The 24,911-nt window shown below is 42.2% G+C and overlaps 2 protein-coding genes across 7 annotated transcripts in view; one reads left to right on the plus strand and one right to left on the minus strand.

The window, feature by feature from the left end:
• The window catches only part of MYH11 (myosin heavy chain 11), a 101,888-nt gene extending 86,364 nt beyond the window's left edge, over positions 1-15,524 (plus strand). The window contains exons 32-42 of one of the 2 annotated variants that reach the window (XM_048865709.2): positions 182-394; positions 1,302-1,514; positions 2,252-2,413; positions 3,240-3,368; positions 4,009-4,097; positions 4,465-4,588; positions 4,823-5,031; positions 7,324-7,432; positions 9,762-9,934; positions 11,552-11,584; positions 14,895-14,942. In XM_048865709.2, the coding sequence (XP_048721666.2) occupies positions 182-394; positions 1,302-1,514; positions 2,252-2,413; positions 3,240-3,368; positions 4,009-4,097; positions 4,465-4,588; positions 4,823-5,031; positions 7,324-7,432; positions 9,762-9,934; positions 11,552-11,576 (1,446 nt within the window). In that variant the 3' untranslated portion in view covers positions 11,577-11,584; positions 14,895-14,942. Of the gene's footprint in view, positions 1-181; positions 395-1,301; positions 1,515-2,251; positions 2,414-3,239; positions 3,369-4,008; positions 4,098-4,464; positions 4,589-4,822; positions 5,032-7,323; positions 7,433-9,761; positions 9,935-11,551; positions 11,585-14,894 lie in introns of both variants that reach the window. The other variant, XM_048865707.2, reaches the window with a different exon arrangement.
• Positions 1-24,911, minus strand: part of NDE1 (nudE neurodevelopment protein 1) — a 112,870-nt gene that overhangs the window by 71,269 nt on the left and 16,690 nt on the right. For 3 of the 5 annotated variants that reach the window (XM_048865711.2, XM_075132748.1, XM_048865710.2), the window contains exons 6-9: positions 24,040-24,219; positions 22,699-22,790; positions 21,570-21,721; positions 18,076-19,404 (exon numbers count right to left, since the gene is read on the minus strand). In XM_048865711.2, the coding sequence (XP_048721668.2) occupies positions 19,311-19,404; positions 21,570-21,721; positions 22,699-22,790; positions 24,040-24,219 (518 nt within the window). In that variant the 3' untranslated portion in view covers positions 18,076-19,310. Of the gene's footprint in view, positions 1-18,075; positions 19,405-21,569; positions 21,722-22,698; positions 22,791-24,039; positions 24,220-24,911 lie in introns of those variants that run through there. The other 2 variants (XM_075132749.1, XM_075132750.1) reach the window with 1 other exon arrangement.

The raw sequence follows: 24,911 nt of genomic DNA on the forward strand, positions 1-24,911 counted from the left end.
AAGATTAAAGTTGCATTATTTACGCCATGATTAATTTTGTATCTGCATATACAGGGGCCTTTCTCTGTAGTCATTAGTAATCGACAAGACTAATGCAATAGAAAACCCTACACTTAATGGCTTTCTGTATTAATAGGATTACTGTGCTCAAACTGAACATTTTTATATTATTGATTTATAGATGCTTGCTGAAGAGAAAAACATCTCTTCCAAATATGCAGACGAAAGGGACAGAGCAGAAGCTGAAGCTAGAGAAAAAGAAACAAAAGCTTTGTCCTTGGCCCGGGCTCTTGAGGAAGCTTTGGAAGCCAAAGAAGAACTGGAGAGAACCAACAAATTGTTGAAAGTGGAAATGGAAGATCTAGTTAGCTCCAAGGATGATGTAGGCAAGAATGTAAGTCTCACAATATATATCCCATATAACTATTTCAGGGATAATCACTTAAATTAATAGTTAACACAAAGATCTACATTTTCAGTGTGGAAAGTTCTTCACAGTGTAAAATCCATTCAACAGTGTTAGAAGTTTTATGCAGAATTTCGTGAGCAATTCCATCTGCATCCAGTCCTATCAGAGACTCAGCAATGAATTATGCTTACAAGCCTTCTTTAGTCTTGATCAACAGCAAGTTATTGATCTTGAAGAGGACTATTTGCCTCATTTCTGAGAGAAGACAAAATTAAAGCAGAGATTGAGAAGTATTTGCTAACCCCGTAAGCAGCTTCCAAGTTGTGCAGTTCACAAATCTGAATTGATTAATTGGATTTGATTTTGCCGACAGCTACCACTGTGAATAAAAGATATGTCCACAGCTGACTTGGCAGAGTTCAGTTGTGACAGGATCCACAGCAGTGTGATGGCTCTAACAGGTGTCTGTGTCTTTGAGCTAAGAGCTTCAGAAGGAAATAAAAATTAAAAAGAACCCTGTTAACTTGATTTGAAAGGGGATATTTCTTCCTATCTCTTATTCTAGCGGCATGATCACATCACTACCACTAAGGGTTTATTTTCACAGTTGTTGGTGTTTAGACTAAAAATGAATCCTAGGATAACATTTGGTATCCAGGGTCTCAGTCTATGAATAAGCTGAATTTTGCCTTTTAAAATAGATTTATAAGGGTACAAAAAATGCTAGTTTGCCACTTTTTTGTGTGTGCTCTTGAAACTTAATCCATCCTCTCTCCACAATTTGTATATTCCAATTTTTTCCATGCTATAGAATGATCACATTACATTACATGTATTTTTAGATTGATTACAATCAGTAAAAACATTGTATTGATTTCTCATTGCATGAAAGGTCCATGATTTGGAGAAGTCCAAACGTGCCCTGGAACAACAAGTGGAGGAGATGAAGACACAATTAGAAGAGCTGGAGGATGAGCTACAGGCTACTGAAGATGCCAAGCTTAGATTGGAGGTTAACATGCAGGCCCTAAAAGGACAGTTTGAAAGAGACTTGCAAGCTCGAGATGAACAGAATGAGGAGAAGAGGAGACAGCTGCTTAAACAGGTATAATTCATTATCAGTGACACTGTAAATGCTTACTCAAAGTAACTGCAAATCCCCTGGCTTAAACCATTATTAGTAAGTGCTTCAGGATAATAAGAACCAAACATTCTTCTTCCTTCTGCTTGGCTGAATAAAAGTTATATAGACCATTTTGCTTTGCTTAAAAAATAAGCTGCAGTTATAGCAGTGTTATTGCTCGTGGGTATTTCAGTATAAGGAATTTGACTGTAGAAGATAGTGATTTAACAGTGAGATTCCATTTAGTGTAAATCACCTGAATAATGAACTCTGACATAATGGCTAAAATGCTCCCCAGGCTTTCAGTGCAAGTAGTAAAAGATAGGTCCCAAATATAATACCTGGCTTCCCTGGATGAATCATTAATGACAGTGAACTGATCCAAAAATTCTGGCAGGGAAAACAAACAATGCTGAACCTGTTGGTAGAGGCGATATTGTGACTACAACACAAATATTCCATTCATCAACTATACTTCACATGTATCCCTCAGGACAGAATCAAACTTTGGTCTTTTACCACCCTGAACTCCAGTATTTGAGCCAAACGAGGATTTATTTCAGCAGTCAGTGGTATTGTAAAACTACTGGAGCTTTTATTACCTGTCGGCAAGCCCCTAGAACAGCATAGTACACATAAGTCGGGAGTAAGTAAAGTGTGTCCAAGGGTGCTAAAGTGTACTAGTAATCCTAAAGAAAATCTTCTTTGCTATTGGTTAGCTCCATGAGTATGAAACAGAACTGGAAGATGAGCGTAAGCAACGTGGCCTGGCAACTGCAGCTAAAAAGAAATTAGAAGTTGACATTAAGAATCTGGAAGGTCAGGCTGACTCTGCTAACAAGGCTCGGGAAGAAGCCATTAAGCAACTTCGTAAACTACAGGTTTGTGGCTCCTGAGACTGAATAGTTTTCTGTTGGGTCATTGATGTGACTTGTATAACAGCAAGTGGAAATTAGATGTCATTTGTGACCTTGATGCTAAATAGATATAACAGATATAATATTAGAGAGGGGTTTGAATCAAGACCCCAGATCCAAAATGCTTAGTTAATGTAATTTGAGTGACCTTGAGGTAGCTGGCTTAGAGAGTGAAAAATATCATGTTTTGCAGTAGACAGAAATGCCACAACTAATTGATCAGCACGGATGTGCTATTGGCATCTCTGTGGAAAACCTAAGGGTTCCATCAAAGAGGTGAAGCAAAAAAGGCCAGATGTGTCGATAGGACTCAAAATTGGCTCTCCACTACATGGACGTAGCACTGTGTATTTTTGAAAAACCAGCTTTCACATTTGCACCTGCATGAATAGTAGCCAGTTTTCAAAGACGCTGTATATAATGATCAGTGATCGAGGGCAGGATTGAGACTTGACAGGACAACTCTTAAACACATGAAGGGATTGTCTAGATGGTGAGTTAGCGTGCGGCAAGCTGGAGTATAAATCTTCAGCACGATAGCCTGTAGCATACTAACTATCTGAGTGGATGCTGTAACTGTGCACTAAAAGTTCCCAGTCCTGTTTCAAAGCAGAGTAAATCAAAGTGCATTATGGAACTGTTAGTGCGTGACAGAAGGGTCCACACGGACAGTTTTGTAATTACATGGAAATTAGTATTTGTTTTGTTCAATTTTCTTTTCAACAAAACTGTGATAAACACAGACAAATACAAATCCATCCTTTTTTTTTTTTTAACCGTCTGAAACCAGGGTCAGATGAAGGACTTCCAACGAGAGCTTGATGATGCCCGTGCCGCAAGAGAAGAGATATTTGCGACCGCTAGAGAAAATGAGAAAAAAGCCAAGAACCTGGAAGCAGAACTTATGCAGCTGCAAGAGGTAAAGTGTGACTCTTAGAGAGTACTAGAGTGCAGGCTGCACAAGATCTTTGGTAACAAAACAGAGTTGTACCTGAGGGAACCAAATCATTAAAAAAAAAAGAAGTGATATTGGCCATGGTGCAGGGAAAGCTACAGTCAGAACCTCTTATAACAGGTTCTGTGGACCTCAGTAAAAACCAAGGCCCAGACCCTCAAAGGAATTTAGGCACATGACTTCCATTTAAATGGGCCACGGTGCTTAGAGATGCTGAGTGCCAAGAGCTTCCTTTAAAACCATTAGCCTATAAGAAGATATTTTTCACTGGATGGAAAAGAAAAATGTACTGTCTGTTACAACCCTTATGACCTTTTCAGTAATATTGTACTCCTGACATCTTTCATCATGTTTTAAATGGATACAATCCTTGTATCTGGAAGCACAATAAAACACAAACTGTGGACGGGTTGGATAATGCATATTTTTGTTCCATTAGTCTATGACTATAGAATCATAAATTGATATTCTGGTGACAGAAACATCTGACAGAGGTTGGGTTTAAAGAGACATCATGGCTGATCAGTCTCTCACTCCATGTTTGGACTGTACTTTGTTTAACCCTCTTCATTTCTTTAATACACTGGCTGTTTGTTTCCCCTAGGATCTGGCTGCTGCCGAAAGGGCCCGCAAACAGGCTGATCTGGAGAAAGAGGAACTGGCTGAAGAACTTGCAAGTGCTGCTTCTGGGAGGTAAGAATTGGTAATTATTTTCAAGTGTACCAAAGCCTTGCTAAATACCTCTCAGTAGCCAATGTTTCTGTCCTGAAAAGCGATCTGTAGCTCCAACCTTGCCAACGCATACACATATGCTTAGTTACAAATATGTGGCTAATTTCATTAAAATCATTGGGACTACTTATAAGTTACTCATAGATATGAAGGCCAGCAGGGAGGAGCAAGTGAGGTCTCCAGTAACATAAATAAGATGGCAGCACAAGACTCATTTCAAGAATACTTCCAGGTTCTCCATGAGTCTTCAGCACCTTCCAGTGTGTTGCAAGACATGGTCAACTGCTCAAAAGCAAAAACTACATGCTTTACAAATTTAAATTTACAGGACTAGCCTCCAGGATGAGAAACGTCGTCTGGAAGCTAGAATCTCCCAACTGGAGGAAGAGCTAGAAGAGGAACAAAGTAATATGGAGGGAATGAGTGATCGCTTCAGGAAAGCAGTACAGCAGGTACAGTCCATTTGAGTGTGTCTATAAGTAAGAGGGGTGTAAGGTGTACGTATGTATTATTGATACATGTGTGTTTCTGTCTGTACCCGTCCAAGGGTGAGCTTGTTTTTGGACACACCTTCAGAGAGCATCCAGAAAGAGACTTCATATTTTATATTAAATTGCTCTAACTCCCTTTTCCCAAGTCTAAGGTAACAGCTGTAGATTTTAAAGGGCTCTCCCTAAATATTTCAGTCAGAGCAGCTGAATAACGAGTTGGTAACAGAGCGCGCTGCGGCACAGAAGAATGAAAGCGCTCGGCAGCAACTGGAGAGGCAGAACAAAGAGCTGAAGAGTAAACTGCAGGAAATGGAAGGAGCTGTGAAGTCCAAGTTTAAGGCTACAATTGCTTCTCTGGAGGCCAAAATTTCTCAGCTTGAGGACCAAGTGGAACAGGAATCCAGGTACTTGGACACTACAACTCAGCCCTCACTGACAAAGCCATCCTTTTATTTAATTTTAATACAGATAATCAATTATTTTTGTCAAGGTCCAAATTTCTTGGTCAAGGTATAGTCAAAGTCCAGACTTCAGAGAAAATAATACAAAAACAACAATAATAATAATGGTAATAAGTAAATAAAAAGCTTTCACTATCCATTCAAATGTGTCTGGCAGTCCGGGTTTGGCCAACACTCCACCTATTGACTACCCATGTTTTAATATATGAATACCAAAAATACTAAAAGGTTTTCCAGGATCCTATTAGTGGCATTAAGGTTTGGTAAAGAGTCTCACATACATGAGCAGTGTTTCTTTGGAAAATGATTGGTTCGTATCAAAACCTTGCATAGGACCAGCTTTGGGAAGGATTTATTATTGAAAAGTCTTCTAGAATGTAATAGAAAACAGTTTCCCTGCTGTAGAATTGTACAGGCTTGCCAAAAAGCCTAGATGAAGCATCTTATTCTCTAGGTTTTCAGAGTAGTTTCCGTAGAAACCTATTGGTTTACCCTCCTTTACATTCTATACTGGCAGTAGGACCAGTTCATTAGCACTATAGTCTTGTTGTTTTGGGCCAGATCCTGACACCACTGGCAGGACAGCAAGTTCTGTAAAGGTGTCTAGTTAGCATGGTACTCGGCCTCAAGGGAGTTCTCTGCCTGCCAGGGTGCATGGCTGTCTGGTTCTATTTACCTCCTCCCCTCTCTCCCCAGGCTACTATCAACTGAGGGTAACATTTAAGCAGGGGGACGGAGCAGAGTTTTGAAATTTGAGGACAAAGGGAAAGATTCCTTCTGTCTCAATACAACAAGGACCAGACCATTTATTCTGGCTGGGGGCTAGACTTGGCCCTTTACGCACGCTGATGCAACTGGGCATCATTTCAGGCCTCATTGTGCACATACAGTAATTGCCATCCTTCTTGCACCTCCAGTGCAGCATAGCCAACGAGCTGCCAAACTGTCCAGGATTGTGGTCAGTGGTGTGGGTCTGCACAGTCGTCACTTTGGACTCTCAGCTGCAATTGCTTGTTGCAGGTTGGGGGCGCTGTTGGTGTCTGCATCAGGCCAGAGCCTCTAGTTCTCTCACTGCAGCTGTTATCTCAGACACTAGTGTGATTCTGAGAACTGTAGACTATTCAAAGTAAATATTTGAGAATACCCAGCACGTTGTCAATTGCCTGTGATAAGAAGCCAGGCTGCTGTCTGTCTTAACTCTCTTTTCTAGCCCATTTAATTGGCAAAAGCCTGCACAGGTGAGGTGGTAAATGACTCCATTCTATGGCAGCAGGAGGCCTAAATCACAGTGGAAATGATGCATGAGTAGGGACAGGTAAAATGAGCCAACACTGCATCTCTCGCATGCTATGAAGCCAAGCTGTCCAGTGGGAATACATGGAGAGAGGGGAGTGGATTGTGAACAGGCCAGCAGGGTTAGGGACCAGGCCAGTGGCTCCATAGGATGCATAGATCTGCTGGACCATAATCCTGCATGGAGAAGACCTAGTAAGCTATGAGCTGGAGTAGAGCTGCGCTGAGCACTTGCTCCACACCTGCCATCTGGGGAGGACGGAAAGTGTTCTGTCCTTCCCCCAAAAAACACTCTTGCAGTTCCCCATTTTTATTCACTTTCTGACTAAAGAAGCAGGGTTTGGCTGTAAGCAGAAAACTAGTAAATAACTCGTAAAAAAAACAAAACAAAACAAAAAACACAACACCCCAAAAAAGCAAAACAAACAAAAAATCCCAACCATTAGAAATGTGGCAGATGGCTATACAAAGATACCAGGGCGGGCAAACGCTCCCTGCTCTCACATCTAGAAACACACACAGGACAGGTGTATAATGAGTTGACCCATGGGAGAAGCTGCTGCTTCCTTCAGTTTTTACAAAAGTCAATAGCATTATTCTGAGGAAGGCTTTTAATATGAGGATCACTCATAGAATCATAGAATATCAGGGTTGGAAGGGACCTCAGGAGGTCATCTAGTCCAACCCCCTGCTCAAAGCAGGACCCAATCCCTAACTAAATCATCCCAGCCAGGGCTTTGTCAAGCCTGACCTTAAAAACTTTTAAGGAAGGAGATTCCACCACCTCCCTAGGTAACGCATTCCAGTGTTTCACCACCCACCTAGTGAAAAAGATTTTTCCTAATATCCAACCTAAACCTACTCATGCTTCTTTTCACAAGCCCTGTGCTCCTAAGAATTCTCCGTTTTCCAGATCAGTAAGTGTCATGCTGTCATTTGCAGAGAGAAGCAGACCACAGCCAAGACACTGCGTCAGAAGGACAAGAAGCTGAAAGAGGCCTTGCTGCAGGTTGAAGATGAAAGAAAGCAAGCGGAACAATACAAGGACCAGGTAATGCACGCTGTGATGGGGATCCAGCAGGGGAGGAAGGGGCTGCTGTGAATACCCAGGCTTGTGAGGCACCTCACCACTACCTGCCTCTAGCATGAAGTAGTCGTCTGTGCTCCCTGACACAAGCTGCCTCTGGCCACACAAGCACTGCCTACCTAGCCTCCAGACCTTTATGCAGGCTAGTGTTAGGCATACGCCAACCCAAGTCCTACCAGGTTTGCTATCCCCAGAGGGACAGCATATACACTAGCTTGTTGGATTCAAGTGAGGATCTGCTCCTAATAACCTCGCAGCTCTGAGATCTTAAGATAATAATGGAGACATAAATGGGTACATATAAAACAAAAAGTATAATGCTTCCTAGAGTCTAAACTCCTCTTTAACAGGCTAAATCCTGGTCTAAAGTAGTTTGCCTTAGGTGAGAGAATCTCCCAGCATCTCCCACCACCCTGGCTGTGATCTCTTTCAGAAATGCCAAAAGCACTGCCCTTTTTGCTTCTTTGGTGAAGGATAAAGTAATGTCCTTTTGCATTTCTATATCCTCCCAAATTCATTGTTGGTCCCCAGAGTCAGGATGCCCCTCCCCCGGCTTTATTCCCTGACATGCAGACTTCATGTTGACTTTACATCCTCATATTGACTTTGAATGCAAAGGGGGGGTTCCATTGTGTTGGCTTACAATGCTTAATGTGCATGTGAACCAAGGCAGATGGGTGAATCTACATCCTTTGTCTTGCAAAAACCTGTTTGTCAACCTGCCTGGATTCAGACTTAAAAAATATTTTTCAGTATATACATAAATTCCTTACATATATTTCACAATGATATTAATGACCAGTGTTATCCTGGCTTTCATTTAAGATCTCAATGACATTCTTTATAGATAAATACTATGAAAACTTTGACAGGTTTCAGAGTAACAGCCGTGTTAGTCTGTATTCGCAAAAAGAAAAGGAGTAAACTTTTGGCACCTTAGAGACTAACCAATTTATTTGAGCATAAGCTTTCGTGAGCTACAGCTCACTTCATCGGATGCATACTGTGGAAAGTGTAGAAGATCTTTTTATATACACACAAAGTATGAAAAAATACCTCCTGCCACCCCACTCTCCTGCTGGTAATAGCTTATCTAAAGTGACCACTCTCCTTACAATGTGTATGATAATCAAGTTCGGCCATTTCCAGCACAAATCCAGGTTTTCTCCCCCCCCCCCCATAGCAGTGCCGCTGATCTGAAGATATACATTGTCCCCAAATGTAAAATAGTTATGGGTAAGGACAAAGTCACAAAGTTCAGCCACCAGGTTAGCCGTGACATTATTGGGGATAGTGTTCTTGACGGCTTGTAGTCCATCTTTGTGTGGAATGTTGGTGTAGAGGGCTTCTACATCCATAGTGGCCAGGATGGTGTTATCAGGAAGATCACCGATGGATTGTCGTTTCCTCAGGAAATCAGTGGTGTCTCAAAGGTAGCTGGGAGTGCTGGTAGCGTAGGGCCCGAGGAGGGAGTCTACATAGCCAGACAATCCTGCTGTCAGGGTGCCAATGCCTGAGATGATGGGGCGCCCTGGATTTCCAGGTTTATGGATCTTGGGTAGTAGATAGAATATCCCAGGTCGGGGTTCCAGGGGTGTGTCTGTGCGGATTTGATCTTGTGCTTTTTCAGGGAGTTTCTTGAGCAAATGCTGTAGTTCCTTTTGGTAACTCTCAGTGGGATCAGAGGGTAATGGCTTGTAGAAAGTGGTGTTGGAGAGGTGCCGAGCAGTCTCTTGTTCATATTCCGACCTATTCATGATGACAACAGCACCTCCTTTGTCAGCCTTTTTGATGATGATGTCAGAGTTGTTTCTGAGGCTGTCAATGGCATTGTGTTCCGCACGGCTGAGGTTATGGGACAAGTGATGCTGCTTTTCCACAATTTCAGCCCGTGCTGGACTTCTACGTAGAGTGCTTCCGCCGACGTCCTGGCCAACCAGCCAGAACAGCCTAACCTGGCACTGGGTCATAACTTACTGGGTTCAGGTGCCTGTCCCAACTGGCCTCCTGTAGCCCTCTGAGCTTTTCACAGGGCTGTTGACAGAGACCACTCTTCATCTCAGAACCTAAAGTGTTAATTTCAATTGAGACATATCAAATACATGCAGTCCAAAAGAGCAGAGCTAATCTTACTGGAATGTCACAATAGCGGCCACAGCAGATACTTGCAAGTGTAGAGAGTCAGGAAAGTACATCATCGTGAATAAAGGGGTGCAGATGGAGGAACGTAAAATGTTCTGATCTCTTTAAAGGAAACTCAAAACTCTAAGCATTACTCTTACTTCTCGCTCAGGCCGATAAGAGCACCGCCCGAGTAAAACAACTGAAAAGACAGCTGGAAGAGGCAGAGGAAGAGGCCCAGCGCATCAATGCAAACCGCAGGAAACTGCAGAGAGAGTTGGACGAAGCAGCTGAAAGTAACGAGGCCATGGGCCGGGAGATGGCTTCACTGAAGAGCAAACTCAGGTAGGGTGGCTTTGTTTTTTACTAGCTTTTTTCTGTCTACTAAGGAGAGATTTAGAATTCTAAACTATAGCAGAATTTGAGGAAAGAAACTTAGTTTAGAAGAAACACCCTGTTGATGCTGGGGAGTTATGGGTTCCCCACATCCGCCCAATTAACATCATAAAAATGCTACTCATGGGTCAAAGACTTGAGGTGAAGTTATGACCCAATCAAAATCAATGGCAACACTCTTCTCGACTTCAATAGGGCCAGGGATTCACCCTTCAGGAATGAGATGTTTCAAAAGCATTCAGCACTCAACTACCTCTGCTCCCATTGCAGTTAATGATAAAACTTCTATTGGCTTGAATAGGAGCTGAGTTAGGCCAACAGTGACTTTTTGAAAATCTTATGCTGGAGTTGAGACCCTTGAGGGTGATATTAAGAACATATAGGAATGGCCATTCTGGGTGAGACTAGTGGTCCATCTAACCCAGTATCCTGTCTTCCTACCAGGGGCCAGTGCCAGATGTTTCAGACGGAATGAACAGAACAGGGCAATTTATCAAGTGATCTGTCCCCTGTTGTTCAGTCCCGGACAGCTCCTTGCAGTCAGGTTTAGGGATACCCAGACCATGGGGTTGCATCCCTGATCATCTTGGCTAGTAGCCATCGACGGACCTGCCTGCCATGATATTTATTATGTGCAGTACTAGTTAGCACTCTTAAAGCTAGTCACCTGTCCCTCCTCGCCCCACTCACACTGGAGAGATGACTGAAGTGATACCCCTGAAGTTCAGAGACTTGAAGTTCTGTAGGGAGTCAAAGGGCTTGTCAACACTTACAGTGCTGCAGCATGCAGTTTTGATGCTGTAGCGCTTAGTGAAGACACCATCTATGCCAACAGGAAAGTGTCTCCCATCGGTGTAGGTACTCTACCTCCCCGAGGCAGTAGCTAGGGCCACAGGAGAAGCCCTCCTGTCCATATAGCACTGTCTATGCCAGGAGTTAGGCTGGTATAACTGCGTCGCTCAGGGGGGTGGATTTTCCACCCCCGAGTGACATTGTTATACCAAGGTAAGTTTATAGTGTAAACCAGGGCAAAGGCAAACCACATGCACCCTGTGACACTTGCCCAAGTTGCCTCCCTATTTCATACATTGACCAGTCGGGTTTCAGCGTCACTGTGTAACTGAGAAAAGTGTCAAACTAGCCACTTCCATTTTCTCATTAAATATAACACACCAAATAATACAGTAGTCATGCACTCCTAAGCTTTAATACAGCTGTCGAGCCTGTGATACCAGTGGCATGAACAAAGAGACCAATTGGTTAAAGGAGAAACAGCTGCCCCTACAACATCTTCCTGGGTAACTTTAGTTCATGCTCTTTAATAAAAATTTTTTAAAAAAATTAAACTATCTGCCTAATCAAACCCTTCCAGCTATTGTCCAAGTGACTGCTAGATGTATGGGTAGTACATTTTCATAATGCAGTCCAAGGCTCACTTCTACTCACCAGGGTTTTCAATAATATGCTATGATATACTTTGTTTAATTATTTTAAAGTAACTTACCTGAAAGTGATAATGACCATGTGCTTAGCATAACTGCTCGGGACTCTCTATCTCTGTTTCAGAGGGACACAGGAACCTTCGCAGTGACTAAGCAGGTATCATGCCTTCAACTTTGCAGCTAGCTTGTGGTGCACAAATTTCCATTTTCCTTTTGCTCAAGTAATTTTTATGTGAGATTTCTGCAAACTGTGAAGGCTTGGATATCTTGTCATCAATTTGTTGAATCAAAGGAGACAAATATTACAATAACTCTTTTCCATCAGCTGTTTGTCAGTTATTCATCTTTCTTACAGCTAGGTTGTGTTATGACATGGATTTGCAAACATTGCATTCTCACTTTTCTCATAAGCTCTGCTGACAGAAGACATATGAGTTGCTCTTTTTTAAAATTTCTGCATGAAAATAGTCTTCCTTGCACTTTTTAAAGTCCCCATTAAACATGGAAGTTTTGCAAACAAAATATAGCTTTGATTAATTAAAACAGCTGAAACCATTAAAGGCACATGGATATGAACAGAGATATTGCAGCATGTTAGAATTTCACAGTACTACCAATGCACATTTCATATGGTGAATTCTTTAATGTAATCAGTTGGTAAAAATATCTAATCTTACATGTGCTTTGGAAAAAAATTTGCATGAAGTCTGCCATACAAACAAAGCAATCTAATCATAGATTAAGGATAAGCTCCTGCCCTCCAAAGCACATCAATATATGCCTGTATTGAATAGCTACTATACATATAGCTACTATACATAACGTATAGAGCAGCTATTTGTGTATATTACGAGGCATGCCTACGTGTTCTGAGATAGGATAGAGTCACTGCTGTTTAACGCATGGAAATACCCTATTGAAGTCGTATTGCTTTGATGCTTTAAGCTAAATAGCATCTTACTTTACACCTGCAGAAGTGATGCTAAGCAAATAGCATTCTGTAATATTTGTGGATCTTCTCTTTTTACAAATATGGGGCTTTGTTCTTGTTACACAAATATTTAAAGATGACATTTTGTCCTAGCAACTGCCTTTAAATCAATTTAACATGTTTGCATGTGATGAGTGCAGGGCTATACAGTTAGCGGCTGAGGTGTAGTAATGCTTGTTCAAAGCTTGATTAAATGGAAAGCGAAATACAAACAAAACGAAGTGCTTCGCAAGGGGTTTTCATCTTGCAGTAGACATGGGGGGGCTTTACCTCTGGCATAACAATTTCCCTTTTGCCCTTTGTCCACATGCAAAGCTGCACCAGTTTATCTAGTGGTGTGATTAAAGTTGATTTTAGGTAAACCAGCACAGATGACTGTGTGGACATTCTTAAATAAATATAAACCTGGTTTATATCCCAGTTAGTTTAAGAAGCATGATTTAAGCTAAACTGAAATAAGCATTACATAGGGGTTTGCACCAATTTAAACAACCTGGACTTCAGTGCCATTATTGCAATTTATATATGTAAACTAGGGCTTGGTCTATAGCGTGTTAGGGTATGTGTAGTTTGCATTATCTAATCTAGGCGGAGGTTTCATTGCAAGTCTGGGTTGGGCTCGTCCCCCTTCAGTCCAGCCCCATTATTATTCTCCCATCCCAAATTCTTCTGTCACACTGATGCAACTCTTTGAAGTCAAAGTAAGTATAGTAGTCTGAGGTTGTATCTACTACAGAGCGTAGGGCTTTCCCCACCCCCAATTCAGTGCATTCATTGGACATTTACAAGACCAGCACTTTAGCACCTTTGATATCTTAAACAGTAGAAGTGAATCTTAAATGTTGCAGATTGAGACAAACTGTACAGGAGAGAGAGCTGTTTGCCAAGTGTGTAACAGAACAGAAATGGATGCCCCCTTTGTTTTACATTGCATGTTATCAGTGACAGGATAACTAACTAGTTCTCAAACTAGGTTTTAGTGGCTAGTTAATTGCTTGCTGTAGCAGAGAGAGCGGACATCAGAATGAAAGCTTAATTTAAGGGTAGTGACATACTGAGCAGCCTAGATACCACAGAGTGTCACAATGGACATAATAGGCTTTTTCTACCCTTCTAACAACTTTAGAATTCAGCTAACATTCTCACATGCTTACCCATTATGGTAGATTTACTTTTGGGCTTGATTAGTGGCTTCAATATAAGTGAAACTGACTTAGACTTTTGCTAGGACAAAAGAAACCTTAAGTATTTAGGCATGATTGCTATACCCCAAAATGAGTAGTTGGATGTTTAGCCTCACATGAGTAATCTTTGCACATTGTTCAGTGATCATGAATTTCCTTGCTTATATCTGAGCTCTCAAGCCTTTACAGAAGGTTTGCTTAACAATGGGAAGGTGAGAGCAGCCACCATTTTACTAGCAATTTTACTGTCATGTTGAAGTAACAACACTATGGCTGAGAAGCTGTTTTTACTTCTAAGCTGCCACTTGTAGTACCTCGCTTCTTCTCCTCTCTCTCTCCCCTCCCCCCCACCTCTTATACTCTAGCCCCACAATGAAACTAGGATGTGGGGGGAATTCTCCATGCTTGGTCTGTGACGGTGAGATTTTGGGGGGGTGGGGAAAAGGAGCAAGCTGGAAGAAAGTGCATTCAATGAGCTTCTCTGTGAAACGCACATCCCATTAATTTAATGAGAGGCATGGATGTAGTCCCTGCGGAGGAAGGAGTGCATTGCTCAGTGCTGAATGAGTGGCACTCCACTCCTGTGCACAGTGGTAGAGTCCTTAAGGGGGTGCATGCAGGGAGCGGGAGCGTCACTGTTCTACACAAATCAATTTCCCCTCCCTACCTACTAAGCAAGCAGAGGGAAGCTCTTCATTCGCTACGATAGAAAAAGATAAACCCTTGTGCACCTCTGTGGTGGGAGGTGTGACTACTGCAGAAAAGCAGTTGTAATATTACAGTTCCAACACACTAAAGGCCTTCAACAGGAAGGGTATATTCATGCTCTGTTCAGAAGTCCAGGGCAATCCCTCTGAATCTTCCCCTGGCAGCAGGGATGCAGTTCCAACTGCTGCTAGATCCAAGTACTTGCATTTCCACTCCGCTCCTTCACATACACGCAATACCACACCTTTATGTGCAAAATGAGTGACTTAGTCTCTCTGTTTGGACTGAGCTTTTCAAAACAAACAAGTGCAATTGCTACACCGGGGACTGCAATTTTGCATGAACAAAGTCAGAACTCCAGTTACAGTCCCATGTTACACAGACTCAAAAGCCCCACCCAGCCATAGACACCAATACAAAGTACCAACAAGGGCTACAGAAAGTTGCCTTGAAGCCATAACTTCCCTGACTACTTTGCATTTACAATCTTCAATCCCACCGATGCAGTTACTGGGCTTTGTACACTTTGTCCAGTCTTAATGTGTAAAGAGTTTAAACAAACTAAAGCCTGTTTTCTTATGCAGGAGGGGAAATGAGCCGGCATCTTTTGCCCCCTCCCGTAGATCTGGAGGCAGAAGAATAATTGAAAATGCAGCAGAAGGTTCAGAAGAGGAAGCTGATGCAAGAGATGGAGATTTCAATGGAACGAAAGCCAGTGAATAGATAACACGCTCACAAACTACACTGCAGCAAGGTGGAAGAGAATACAATATTTAGCACTGCATAAATCAACTTAGTTCCAATGCCACACCCACCCACTCTGATGGCAATGATAAGCGCACAGCTGCCTTCTCTCCAATGTATAAATGGAAGTTTTAGGTGTTGCAAAAACTTATTTTATTAAGAAAGGTATTTTGAAAAGGTTTACATTGAGTAATTCATCTTGAGAACTCAGTCAGAAATGCAAATTCGAGAGAGAAAGAGAGTCAACTTAAATCCCAATGGACAGAGTATATGTGCAGTTATGCTACAGAGAGCCATTGGCCAGCTAATCCTTTCCTAATCCAGCCGACCCTTCCTTTCGTCTTCCTGTTCAATTAATACAGTATAGGCATTTTCTTTTCCTGGATGCTACACCCTGATGCACTGGTCACAAAATGGAAGTGCCTTCTTCAGTCACTTTTCAAAAATAAAGTATCAATTGTTCAAATGAAGTCAAACTGTTATTGTTTTATACGCACTTCAGACACAAACACGAATAGGTTATAAATCATTACATTTAAGTGTTTCTCTTTAGGAATCAGTTGGGTGCAATCGGATATACTGAGCAGGAACTTAAGCTGCTGTTGACCTTGTTAGTATTCACATACCTTTTTGAAAAAAGTCAAATTACAAAGTGATTTTGTATGAAAAATTCAACATTTAATTCTTTATATTCCTTAGCAAAGAGGTTCTCAAACTGTGGTCTGTGGACCAGTGGTCCGCAGATAGTTCCCTCTAAGGCGAGCACCTGGATGGTGGTACACGAGAGAACGAAGGGCCACCCACCTAATTAGTGAAGCTGCGCGGGCATGGCTCCACTAATTAGGTGCCTGGACCCTGGAGAAGAAGCACATGTAAGGTAAGGTGGTGGCCTTGGGAGGAATAGGGGGTAGGTGGGAGGGCAGTGGGGTGAGAAGAGGCGGCAGGGAAGTTTGGGACTTGCAGGGCTGCGGCAGCCAGAGAAAGAGGCGACTTTCCCTAGCACCAGGGCTGCCGCTGCTGGGAAGAGATGGCCCTCCTTCCCAGCCCCAGCTCCGGGGCTGCTGTGGTGGGGGTGAGAGGGCACATCCATCGCATTAGAAAGGTAAGACTACGGATATTAATATATGAGTCGTGTGCGGTTTTTAAGGTTTACAATAGTTAGCTAACGGCATGAACAACATTGGGAAAGATCATTAAGTGGTCCGAAACCCTCAGCAATTTTCAGGTGGGCCGTGAAAAAAAAAAAGTTGGAGAACCAACCACTGCTTTAGCATATACTGTTCATTGCTAAACAACTCTCCGAGGACTTTTCTTTTAGGCTACACATGACTGTTGAGTATGACCGCTAGTCTCTGAGAAGGATACATAAAGGAAAACGTCAATACCTCTCGTGCAATTTTGAAGCCTTTTAGAAGAGGTATTTAATACAATGATCAATACCTTGCTAACTCTGCACATTCAGGTACTAGCTTGAAGCCGTTTAGCACTGGCTGCAGTGCTCCAGCTGGACTGCAACCCCCCATTCAGGGAAGTGCCAGGAACTATTGGACAGGCACCACAGAAGCCCCACAGACACGCTGGTACTTCCAGCAGCTGGGAGAGCGTGCTAGCAGTCCAGCAGGAGCGCACACACAGCAAGGCAAGTTAATGTGACACAATTAAGTGAGAGCAGACAGTTAGACATTTTAGATTTTAGGACAGATGATCCTTAAAGAGCAAGCCCTGAAGGCCAGGAAATAACTTGGGTGTAGATTCCAAGGCGGTGAATATGCATTCAGATCAGTAACTTAAAAAAAAAAAAAAAAGTGAACCCAAGCCCCATTTCAGCCAGCAGCAGTGAGTCCAAGGAATTCAGAGGGCAGCCACATTCTGTTTATAAAAAGACCAAACTGATTAAATGAGAACCCAGCTGCGGCTATTAGGCTGAGAGATGCTACAACAGAGGATGATTTTAAACACTGAATTGGTGTTTGGCCGATTTCTCTGCTCAGCCACTTATTACAGTCCAACCCTAATTCTGTAAACATGCTTCCAAGTTTGGCTTTGCAGCTCACATGGCTGGTGATCCAGCATGCAGGAAGAAGGGAGATTGAGGCAGTCAGGCTTGAAACTGCTGAGCTGAGAATGGGCCTAAGCACAGAGACCTGGAGTGGCAGCAGCACAGTGGATGCTGAAGGTTTCAGGAAGTCTTCAGGTGCATGGCGGGGAGAGGGGAGAGAGAGTGACAGTGTACTAACATGCAAAATGTGCTTCAGAGCAAGGCCTGAGAGATGAATGATGGTCCAGTAGTTAGGGCACTGTCCTAGCATTTGGAAGTCCTGGGTTCAAGCCCTTGTTCTACACATCCTGTGTGATACTGGGCAGGTCAGAGGGTTTATCTGCACTTTGAAATTTACCAGAGTAATTATTCCAGAATACTGTATTCAGTATAAGACCCCCTGGGGACACTTATTCCAGAATAAGAGTGTCCACACAGGGAGCTATTCCAAAATAGATATTTTGGTAAATTTTCAAGTGTAAACAATATCCTTTGCCTCTCTCTGCTTCAGTCCCCCATTTGTAAAATAGGGATAATAGTACTGCCTGACCTCATAAGAGCATTGAGGATAAATACATTAAAGACAGAGGCCGTCAGAGACAAATTTTTAAAGATATTTAGTCTCATAAAGATGTGGATAGGCACCTACTGGGGTTTTCAAAAGTGCTTATCTGCATCTTTAAATTCCTCTATCTGTCCCTCAGCTACTACAGTAATGGGGGGGCCATATTAGTACAATACACAGATCTCTCCTTCGGCAGCCACTCCTAGAGGTATGGGCGGAAGGACCAACCCCACTTAGGGCAGAGAACATGAACATTTTTTCAAATCATTTTCCACTAGATCTGCTGATTGTGGCCTTGTTTAAGCTCCCTTTTGCAGGAACACAACTGAGAAACTGGTTAGCCCAATATATGCAGGTTAACTGTAAATGCAACTGACAATAAATTCACAGATCAGATAATATTGTCCACAGACTAATATTCAGAATAAGATTTATTCTGTTCACTGATTAAACCAGACAATTTAGATTTACAAAGAGTAAGATTAAGATGTGGTTGCTTACTATACAATAGTATCTGTATATGCAGAGCTGAATATTAAGAAAAAAAAGTCATGTATTCATGTGTTGTGCAAAAATAGTTTTTGCAAATTCATATTTCTATAACATGGTATAATTACTGTTAGTGAACCTACTCCACTTAAACTCGCAGCATTATTTTGTTAGACAAAAACCCATCTTAAGAGTTCATTATCCTAATAACCTTGGCCAGCATTAAGAATTTCTGGGGTTACAACATGATTTCTAAGTTAATATCACTAGCAACTAGAAGGGGTATGTGCTCACATTAAACACACAGGGCACATCATCAAGTGTAGGGTCAGAAAACAAAAAGCCCCAACCCATCAACTGAGATTAACCCTATCAATAGATCAGTGTTGTATATCTTGCTATGTCCTGCCATCACATAGTGACTGCAGAAGACATGGGTTTGTTACATCGGTGCAAATACCTCTTTTCTGCATTACTACATATTTGAGAGTCTCTTCAATATTTGCAATCAAGGCACTTTTTTCCTTCTTTAACCATGAGGAAATCTTAATGGCAAGTTGCTCTCACCAATACCATCTTACCACCTGTAAGGCAGATTGTTATAGAACGGGATTCTGACAACGAATCAATTTCCCCACACGGCTTTATTTTAGACTTGCAGTTGCATTGATTTTGGTTAAAAAAAAAAAATCTTGCCAAGGAACTAAAATGTAGATGGAGACAAACATTTCTCTAATTTAAGCCATTGATGCATGCAGCACACTGCACTGGAAAGTTATAACACCATAACTCTCTTGCTAAAACAGTAGTTGTGCTCCAGAAAATAATTCCGTATTTATGGGGAGAAATATGGTCTCTACATTATATAGCAGGTCATGAGTTTTGACCAGCAGCTTTCAAGAAGCTATTTACAGCAGCTGATGTAGGAAAGTGATTCACAGTATTAGACTGACCAGCCGTGCTACTTTGTCACAGCACCACACAACTCAGTCTTGTGGAAAAGGCTGAGATTGCAGGGGACTGTTGCCAATTGCTCGGTGTAGTTCTCATCCACCCTTATTCAAATTAACTACTGTGACTGCTTGTTTAAAAGACAAGGGTTTAAAAAACAAAAACTAATAAAAACACCCTAAACCATCATGGCCTCGTCATCTCAGGATCTTCTCAAAGTAACATCTGGACGACACCCTGTGGGGAAGGGGCCACTGGTGCAGGAATATTTGAAGGCCGGGTTCCAAACTCCAAGCGCTTCCCTAACCTGTAAATATAAACAGCAGCCTGATTGCAATGCAGTGTATTGCATTCACTGTACATGCATGTTCAGTTTTTGCAGTCTGTTAGGTCACTGCTGTGTAGTAAAATGCATCACTCAGCGTCAAACAGCACAAGGAACTAACAGACAAATAGTAAGTCTCAAATCCAAATGGCAGTTCTGACACTAACTTGGTAAGTCACTTAACTTCTGTGCTTCAGTTTCCCCATCTGTAAAATGGGGCTAAAACAAACCTCTCTCCTGCCCACTGGTGTGAAGTGCATTATGCTTGCTGGTGCTAAAATACTCTTTTCAACATTACATCAGTAGGAATATTGTTTACACATACTAATATGCAAACAGATTTATAAAACCCAATAAGGAAAAATCTACAAGGGCTCATGAAGATACTGCTCTTCCTTTCACAGTAGCGTCTCCGCATCAGAAACTCTCCTTAAGTTCTACTGCTTTTGATAATAGGGCAATGAGAATTACCAGAATTCCAGCACTAGGGGCTTGGTTCTGAGTGAATACACTCAATTGGGAGTTATCCAGCTCCTTCTGGAGAAGGAGCATTTTTATATTTTGGGTGAGCATTTTATGTGCAAGTTGGAATGGATACTGCATGCATCTGATTCACAAAGAAAAGAATGTGGACTAGATCATGGGTCGTGTTTAGACAGGCACTGAGCTGCAGCTGGAAACACCCTTGTTGATTATTTACAAAAAGCTGATTAAAGTGTTCAGACAAAAATTTACAAAGTTCCAGACTTAGAATGTAATTGAATTACACAAAAGAGGTCTAGACAGCTGCACCCCAGGAAAGTGATGCAAAAGCAGAACTTTTATTATTCCATTCTTCCAGAATAAGAGAGCATAAGTAATGACAAGGGAAGCAGGCTCCCCATCCATCACTGGGCTCCTGGGCCATCCTTTGACAAGAATATTGTGCATACAAATCTTTAACTGACCCCCTGGCTGTCAACATCCCACTCACCAAGAGCCCAAAATAAAACACTGGATCGTACATTTATGCTGAAAGTGTTTTACATACGCTCTATAAATTATATATGTTTTTCAAACAGAGCCCCAAACTAAGCCGTGGCATAGCACATTTCAGCATATAGTGTTAAACATTTAAAACTTGGGGTAAAGTTTTCAGAATTGTGACAGCCTCCCAGGAGCCTAAATGGCCAAGTCATTTCTGAATTTTTTACCCTTATATTCAAACTGTTTCCATTACACTTAAAGCCTTCAGCTAGCTAGTTTGAATGGTCAGCGATCACGTGATACACAATACAGGACAAAAAGAAAAGGAGTACTTGTGGCACCTTAGAGACTAACCAATTTATTTGAGCATGAGCTTTCGTGAGCTACAGCTCACTTCATCGGATGCATGCTGTAGCTCACGAAAGCTCATGCTCAAATAAATTGGTTAGTCTCTAAGGTGCCACAAGTCCTCCTTTTCTTTTTGCGAATACAGACTAACACGGCTGTTACTCTGAAACCTGTCACAATATAGGACAATGTGCTTTTAAAGGAAATATACATTAGCCTGTTGTAGTTGGCTAGTCCATGCCCTGTTTAATATCTTCTTTTCCATTATGCTAAAGTGCAATGCAAAAAAGGATCCTGAAGTAGTTCATCCCTTTTGAGAATGAAGTATGGAGGGACAGTGTTACAGATGTAATGTAATGGCCCCAATTTTATAAGGGACTGGGAGGTCTACCAGAAGAACAGAGAAAGGGCATTTTCCAGCCACTCAAGACAGGACTGGTCAGAACACAGTGTCTCAGCTAGCTCCCTGCCTCCTCCTCATGTGAGCAGTTTACTTCTGCCAGATCAGACCACTACTTTACGAAAGGAGCCAGCAAAAAGTGTGAGGCATATCAGGAAGATGGACCATTTATAGGAAGCTCAATCAGCAAGGAGCTTGATATCTGACTGGACAGGAGCAGTTTGCAAATGTCAGAAGATAGCCCATAGGAAACAGAGAACAGGAGGCGTTTGATAGAGTATACTCCTCTTAGCCCAATCCCCAGCCACTCTGTACCTTACCACCCCCCCCCAGCTTTTAGCCCCAGACTTCAGACTCACTTTAGAGCATCAAGATCTGTGTGTAACCAAACCACAGGATCAGCGTTAACAAACTGCAGCCGACCAGCACTTACCCGTTATCGCTCAAAGGCATGTGGGAACTGCTCAATCGTTTTTCAAGGCCATCTCTGCTCTTGTTCAGATACATGGATGAGGACATGGCGGGTCTGCTTGGAGACTGGTCATACACAAAGTTTCGACAAGATGCAAGTTTGGATTCCAGAGCCTAAAGCAAACAGTTTATCTGGGAGTTAAACAACATTCTCTCCCTCAGCACAGGGCCCATGGAAGAATTTTCTAATAATTTACAAGGACTCTGACAGAAGAAGTTTTTAGCTACTAGTCCCAAATCCATACATGAGCTCTGAATTTGAAGGAAGAGGTACTGCTGATACACAAGTCCCTCTGGCTTCAGGATCAGGCCTTTAAGTGTCTCATTAAATGGCAACATTATTTTGTATTTGGGGGGGTTGGGAGGGGAGGAGAGAGGTAGGAGTTAGCGCTTATGTTACGGAGGGAGAAGCAACTGAGAATTCTGTTAGTTAAACAAGAGCCTCGACTTCCCCAGAGGTTAACACACCTTTTATAACTAGGCTGCTTTTAGAAGCATCACTTCTTTATGAAGCTAAATGTTCTTTCAAACCTTTTCCCCAAAGCCAATACACACCCACCCACCGTGTGGTATGCCTGGGGTCTCCTGAACACATTACTAGAGCAGTCACCACCAACAAGCTAGATTCTGCCTCAGACACCTCGGAGGAGGACTTGGCCGGAATTCTTCCCGGGCAGCACTTCTGGTGCACTTGAAGCGAGTGCAGTATATTCCCCTAGCATCGCACTCATTCACACTGCCCTGCTCCACTTTTCCCTCCCCCTCTTGATGCTCTTTCAGATGGGAGAAAAGTCTACACTGGCTGGCACACTGAGTGGAGCAAAAGCCACAGGAGAGACAACGATTGGCCCTTGTTGAGGTACATTCTAGCTACACAGAGGCCTGAGCTACAAAATAAAGTTCACAATTTTCAAATCTCTTTCATGCAGAATTAGAGTCTGTTTGGATCCAAGTTTTGGTCTGAGTTCATCTCTACAGTTTAACTCATTCAGTGGTACAAAGGGTTAACGCTGGTTTTCATTCTCATAGTACAAACATAGCCACCCATCCCCTTTCTGCATAGCTTTAGCTAATGACTAAATCCTTCTTACCCCTACTTTCCGTAGTAAGTCTCCCACAATGTTTAGCGCCGATATCCTGGCAGCTGGTGTGAGAGGAGTCCTGCTGTAACTATCCTCAAAACCTTTGAGAGAGAGGAAGGGTAAATAAAAGGGATATATTTTACGCATTATATATGAGAAAACTTAGCAAAACCTTAAGTCTCCCCACCAGCACTAAAGAGAAAAATACCAATCTTCTCTCCTCTTTTTAGCTGAACTGCAATTTTCTTCTTTCCCATTAGAAATATAAATCACTGTATCTTTCTGACACGACAAGTTGCACTGAAAAGATGCTGGACTTTAATTTGCACTGGTTTTGAAAGCAGCTTTTAAGCCTTTAGATTTCATGAGAAGTGTTCTAGTCTGTCTCTATAACTTGCAATGGAAGCAAAGAGAGAAAGAAAGGTAGGTCATCCAGAAAAGTTCACATGACCCAAGGCTTTATGGCCTGTGTTGCAAGAATTCTTGGATCCTCTCTTTTATGTGAACATACTATAGCGTGTCAAGTGCTTCCAGCTGGAACACAGGATTTTAGGCTAAGAGTACCACAGTCAGGATATACACAAATTAGCCACTTACTAGAACTGTAACACTGAATTATTAAGGTCAGAAACTATCACAAAAAAAAAAAACACTCATGGTGTATGCGCACACACGCACAAAATACAGTGAAGTTCCCTAAACCGAATTTCTATTCCTTTTTACTCAATTTAAAGAGTCTGGGCAGGTGGAATTGGGAGTTATTTAAATTTTTAGTGCTCATAAAAATGAGAGAGTAGTACCACTGGAGAGAGCCCATATTTTGTAATTTGGAACAGACAAGTCTCCCGTTGTTCCAGAATGAAGTCTCTCTAAAGTAGCAACCTCCATCTCTAACTGGCTAATTCAGATGAGTGTGTCTGGCATGAAAGATTATGTTGAGACCTCCAATCTCCTTTCTACCAAACTCATCCAGATTCAGGGATGGTTAATGACTGCAAATTATAACCTAGTGAACTACCTTGCCCCGGAAGGTGTTTTTTTTTTTTTTTTAAGCTCATGTTTTAATACAACTGGCTATAAATGCACTACATTTATAATGCACTGGCTATAAATCTACTCAGACATTCATACTGAACCCATGACAGGAATTCAAAATAGATTACTGTACTTCGCTGTGTTAAATACTTCACTACCTGTCATGTTCAGTTCCACTTTTCTCAGCTTCTTCTGTAGTCAGTAGTTTGATAGAAATTCAACATGTACCAGGAACAGTGACTGTAGACTGAAAAATTACTCAATGCACATTGGTATTGTGCATTAGCCTTACGTTAGCAAATGCTGGTCACTTACCTCTTCTAAACGTTCCTGGGGTGCTTATACTGACATTGGGTCCCCTGTGAACTGCAGGAGTTGAAGGCACAGATAAGGTCGCTTGCACGGCTGTGTCCGTTCTTTCTGCCTCCCGCGTACTTTGTATCGGTGTTTTGGGTTTCTCCTGTTTCTGCTGCACTGCAAGTTCTTGCCTTAAGTCTAATGAAGAAGGAAAAGGTACAAAGCATTTGGATACATGTCCCAATCTGAAGCTACAAGGCACAAGAAGTGTTTTTGCTTTGTCAAAGTACGCTGTTAACACTGATAATCCCAGAGTGTTTCACCAGCCACAGCTGAAAAAAATGAAATTATTCAGCTTCCAAAGAACATGTACACCCCACGAATCTTGGCACTAGCCACTTATAACTGGTTCAAAATCCCAGGTTCCAGAATGCGAGATCAGCAAACTAAGCTTTGTTGGGACAGTGTAACTCAAAACACCCTCGAGCTTGTGGTCCCTCCCCTCCACATCACCTCTTCCCCAAAACAAGCACAGGGCCCTCCCTCCCATTATTGTTATCTAGTTGTAGGTTCTTCTGTGGTGCTCATTTTCCTAACAGAGCACTACACAAATGTGAATGAACTTATTCTCCCTACATCCATGTAAAATGTGGAGTTTAGTACCCCTGTTTTACAGATTGGTTACTGAGGCACAGAGAGGTGAAGTGACATGCCCAAGGCCATGTGAGGTCTGTGACAGAGCTGGAAATAGAACCCAGTTCTCCCAATTCCTTGCCCAGTTCTTTACCTACAAAGCCATCCTTCCTCTCTTCTGGTCCTACTGCCAGAGAAAGCAATCAGGAAACTACTGCAGCTGTGGAGGGGAATCAGCACTCACTCATGGCGTCTGT

The sequence above is a fragment of the Caretta caretta genome, chromosome 10, assembly GCF_965140235.1.
Source record: "Caretta caretta isolate rCarCar2 chromosome 10, rCarCar1.hap1, whole genome shotgun sequence".
Classification (NCBI taxonomy): domain Eukaryota; kingdom Metazoa; phylum Chordata; order Testudines; family Cheloniidae; genus Caretta; species Caretta caretta.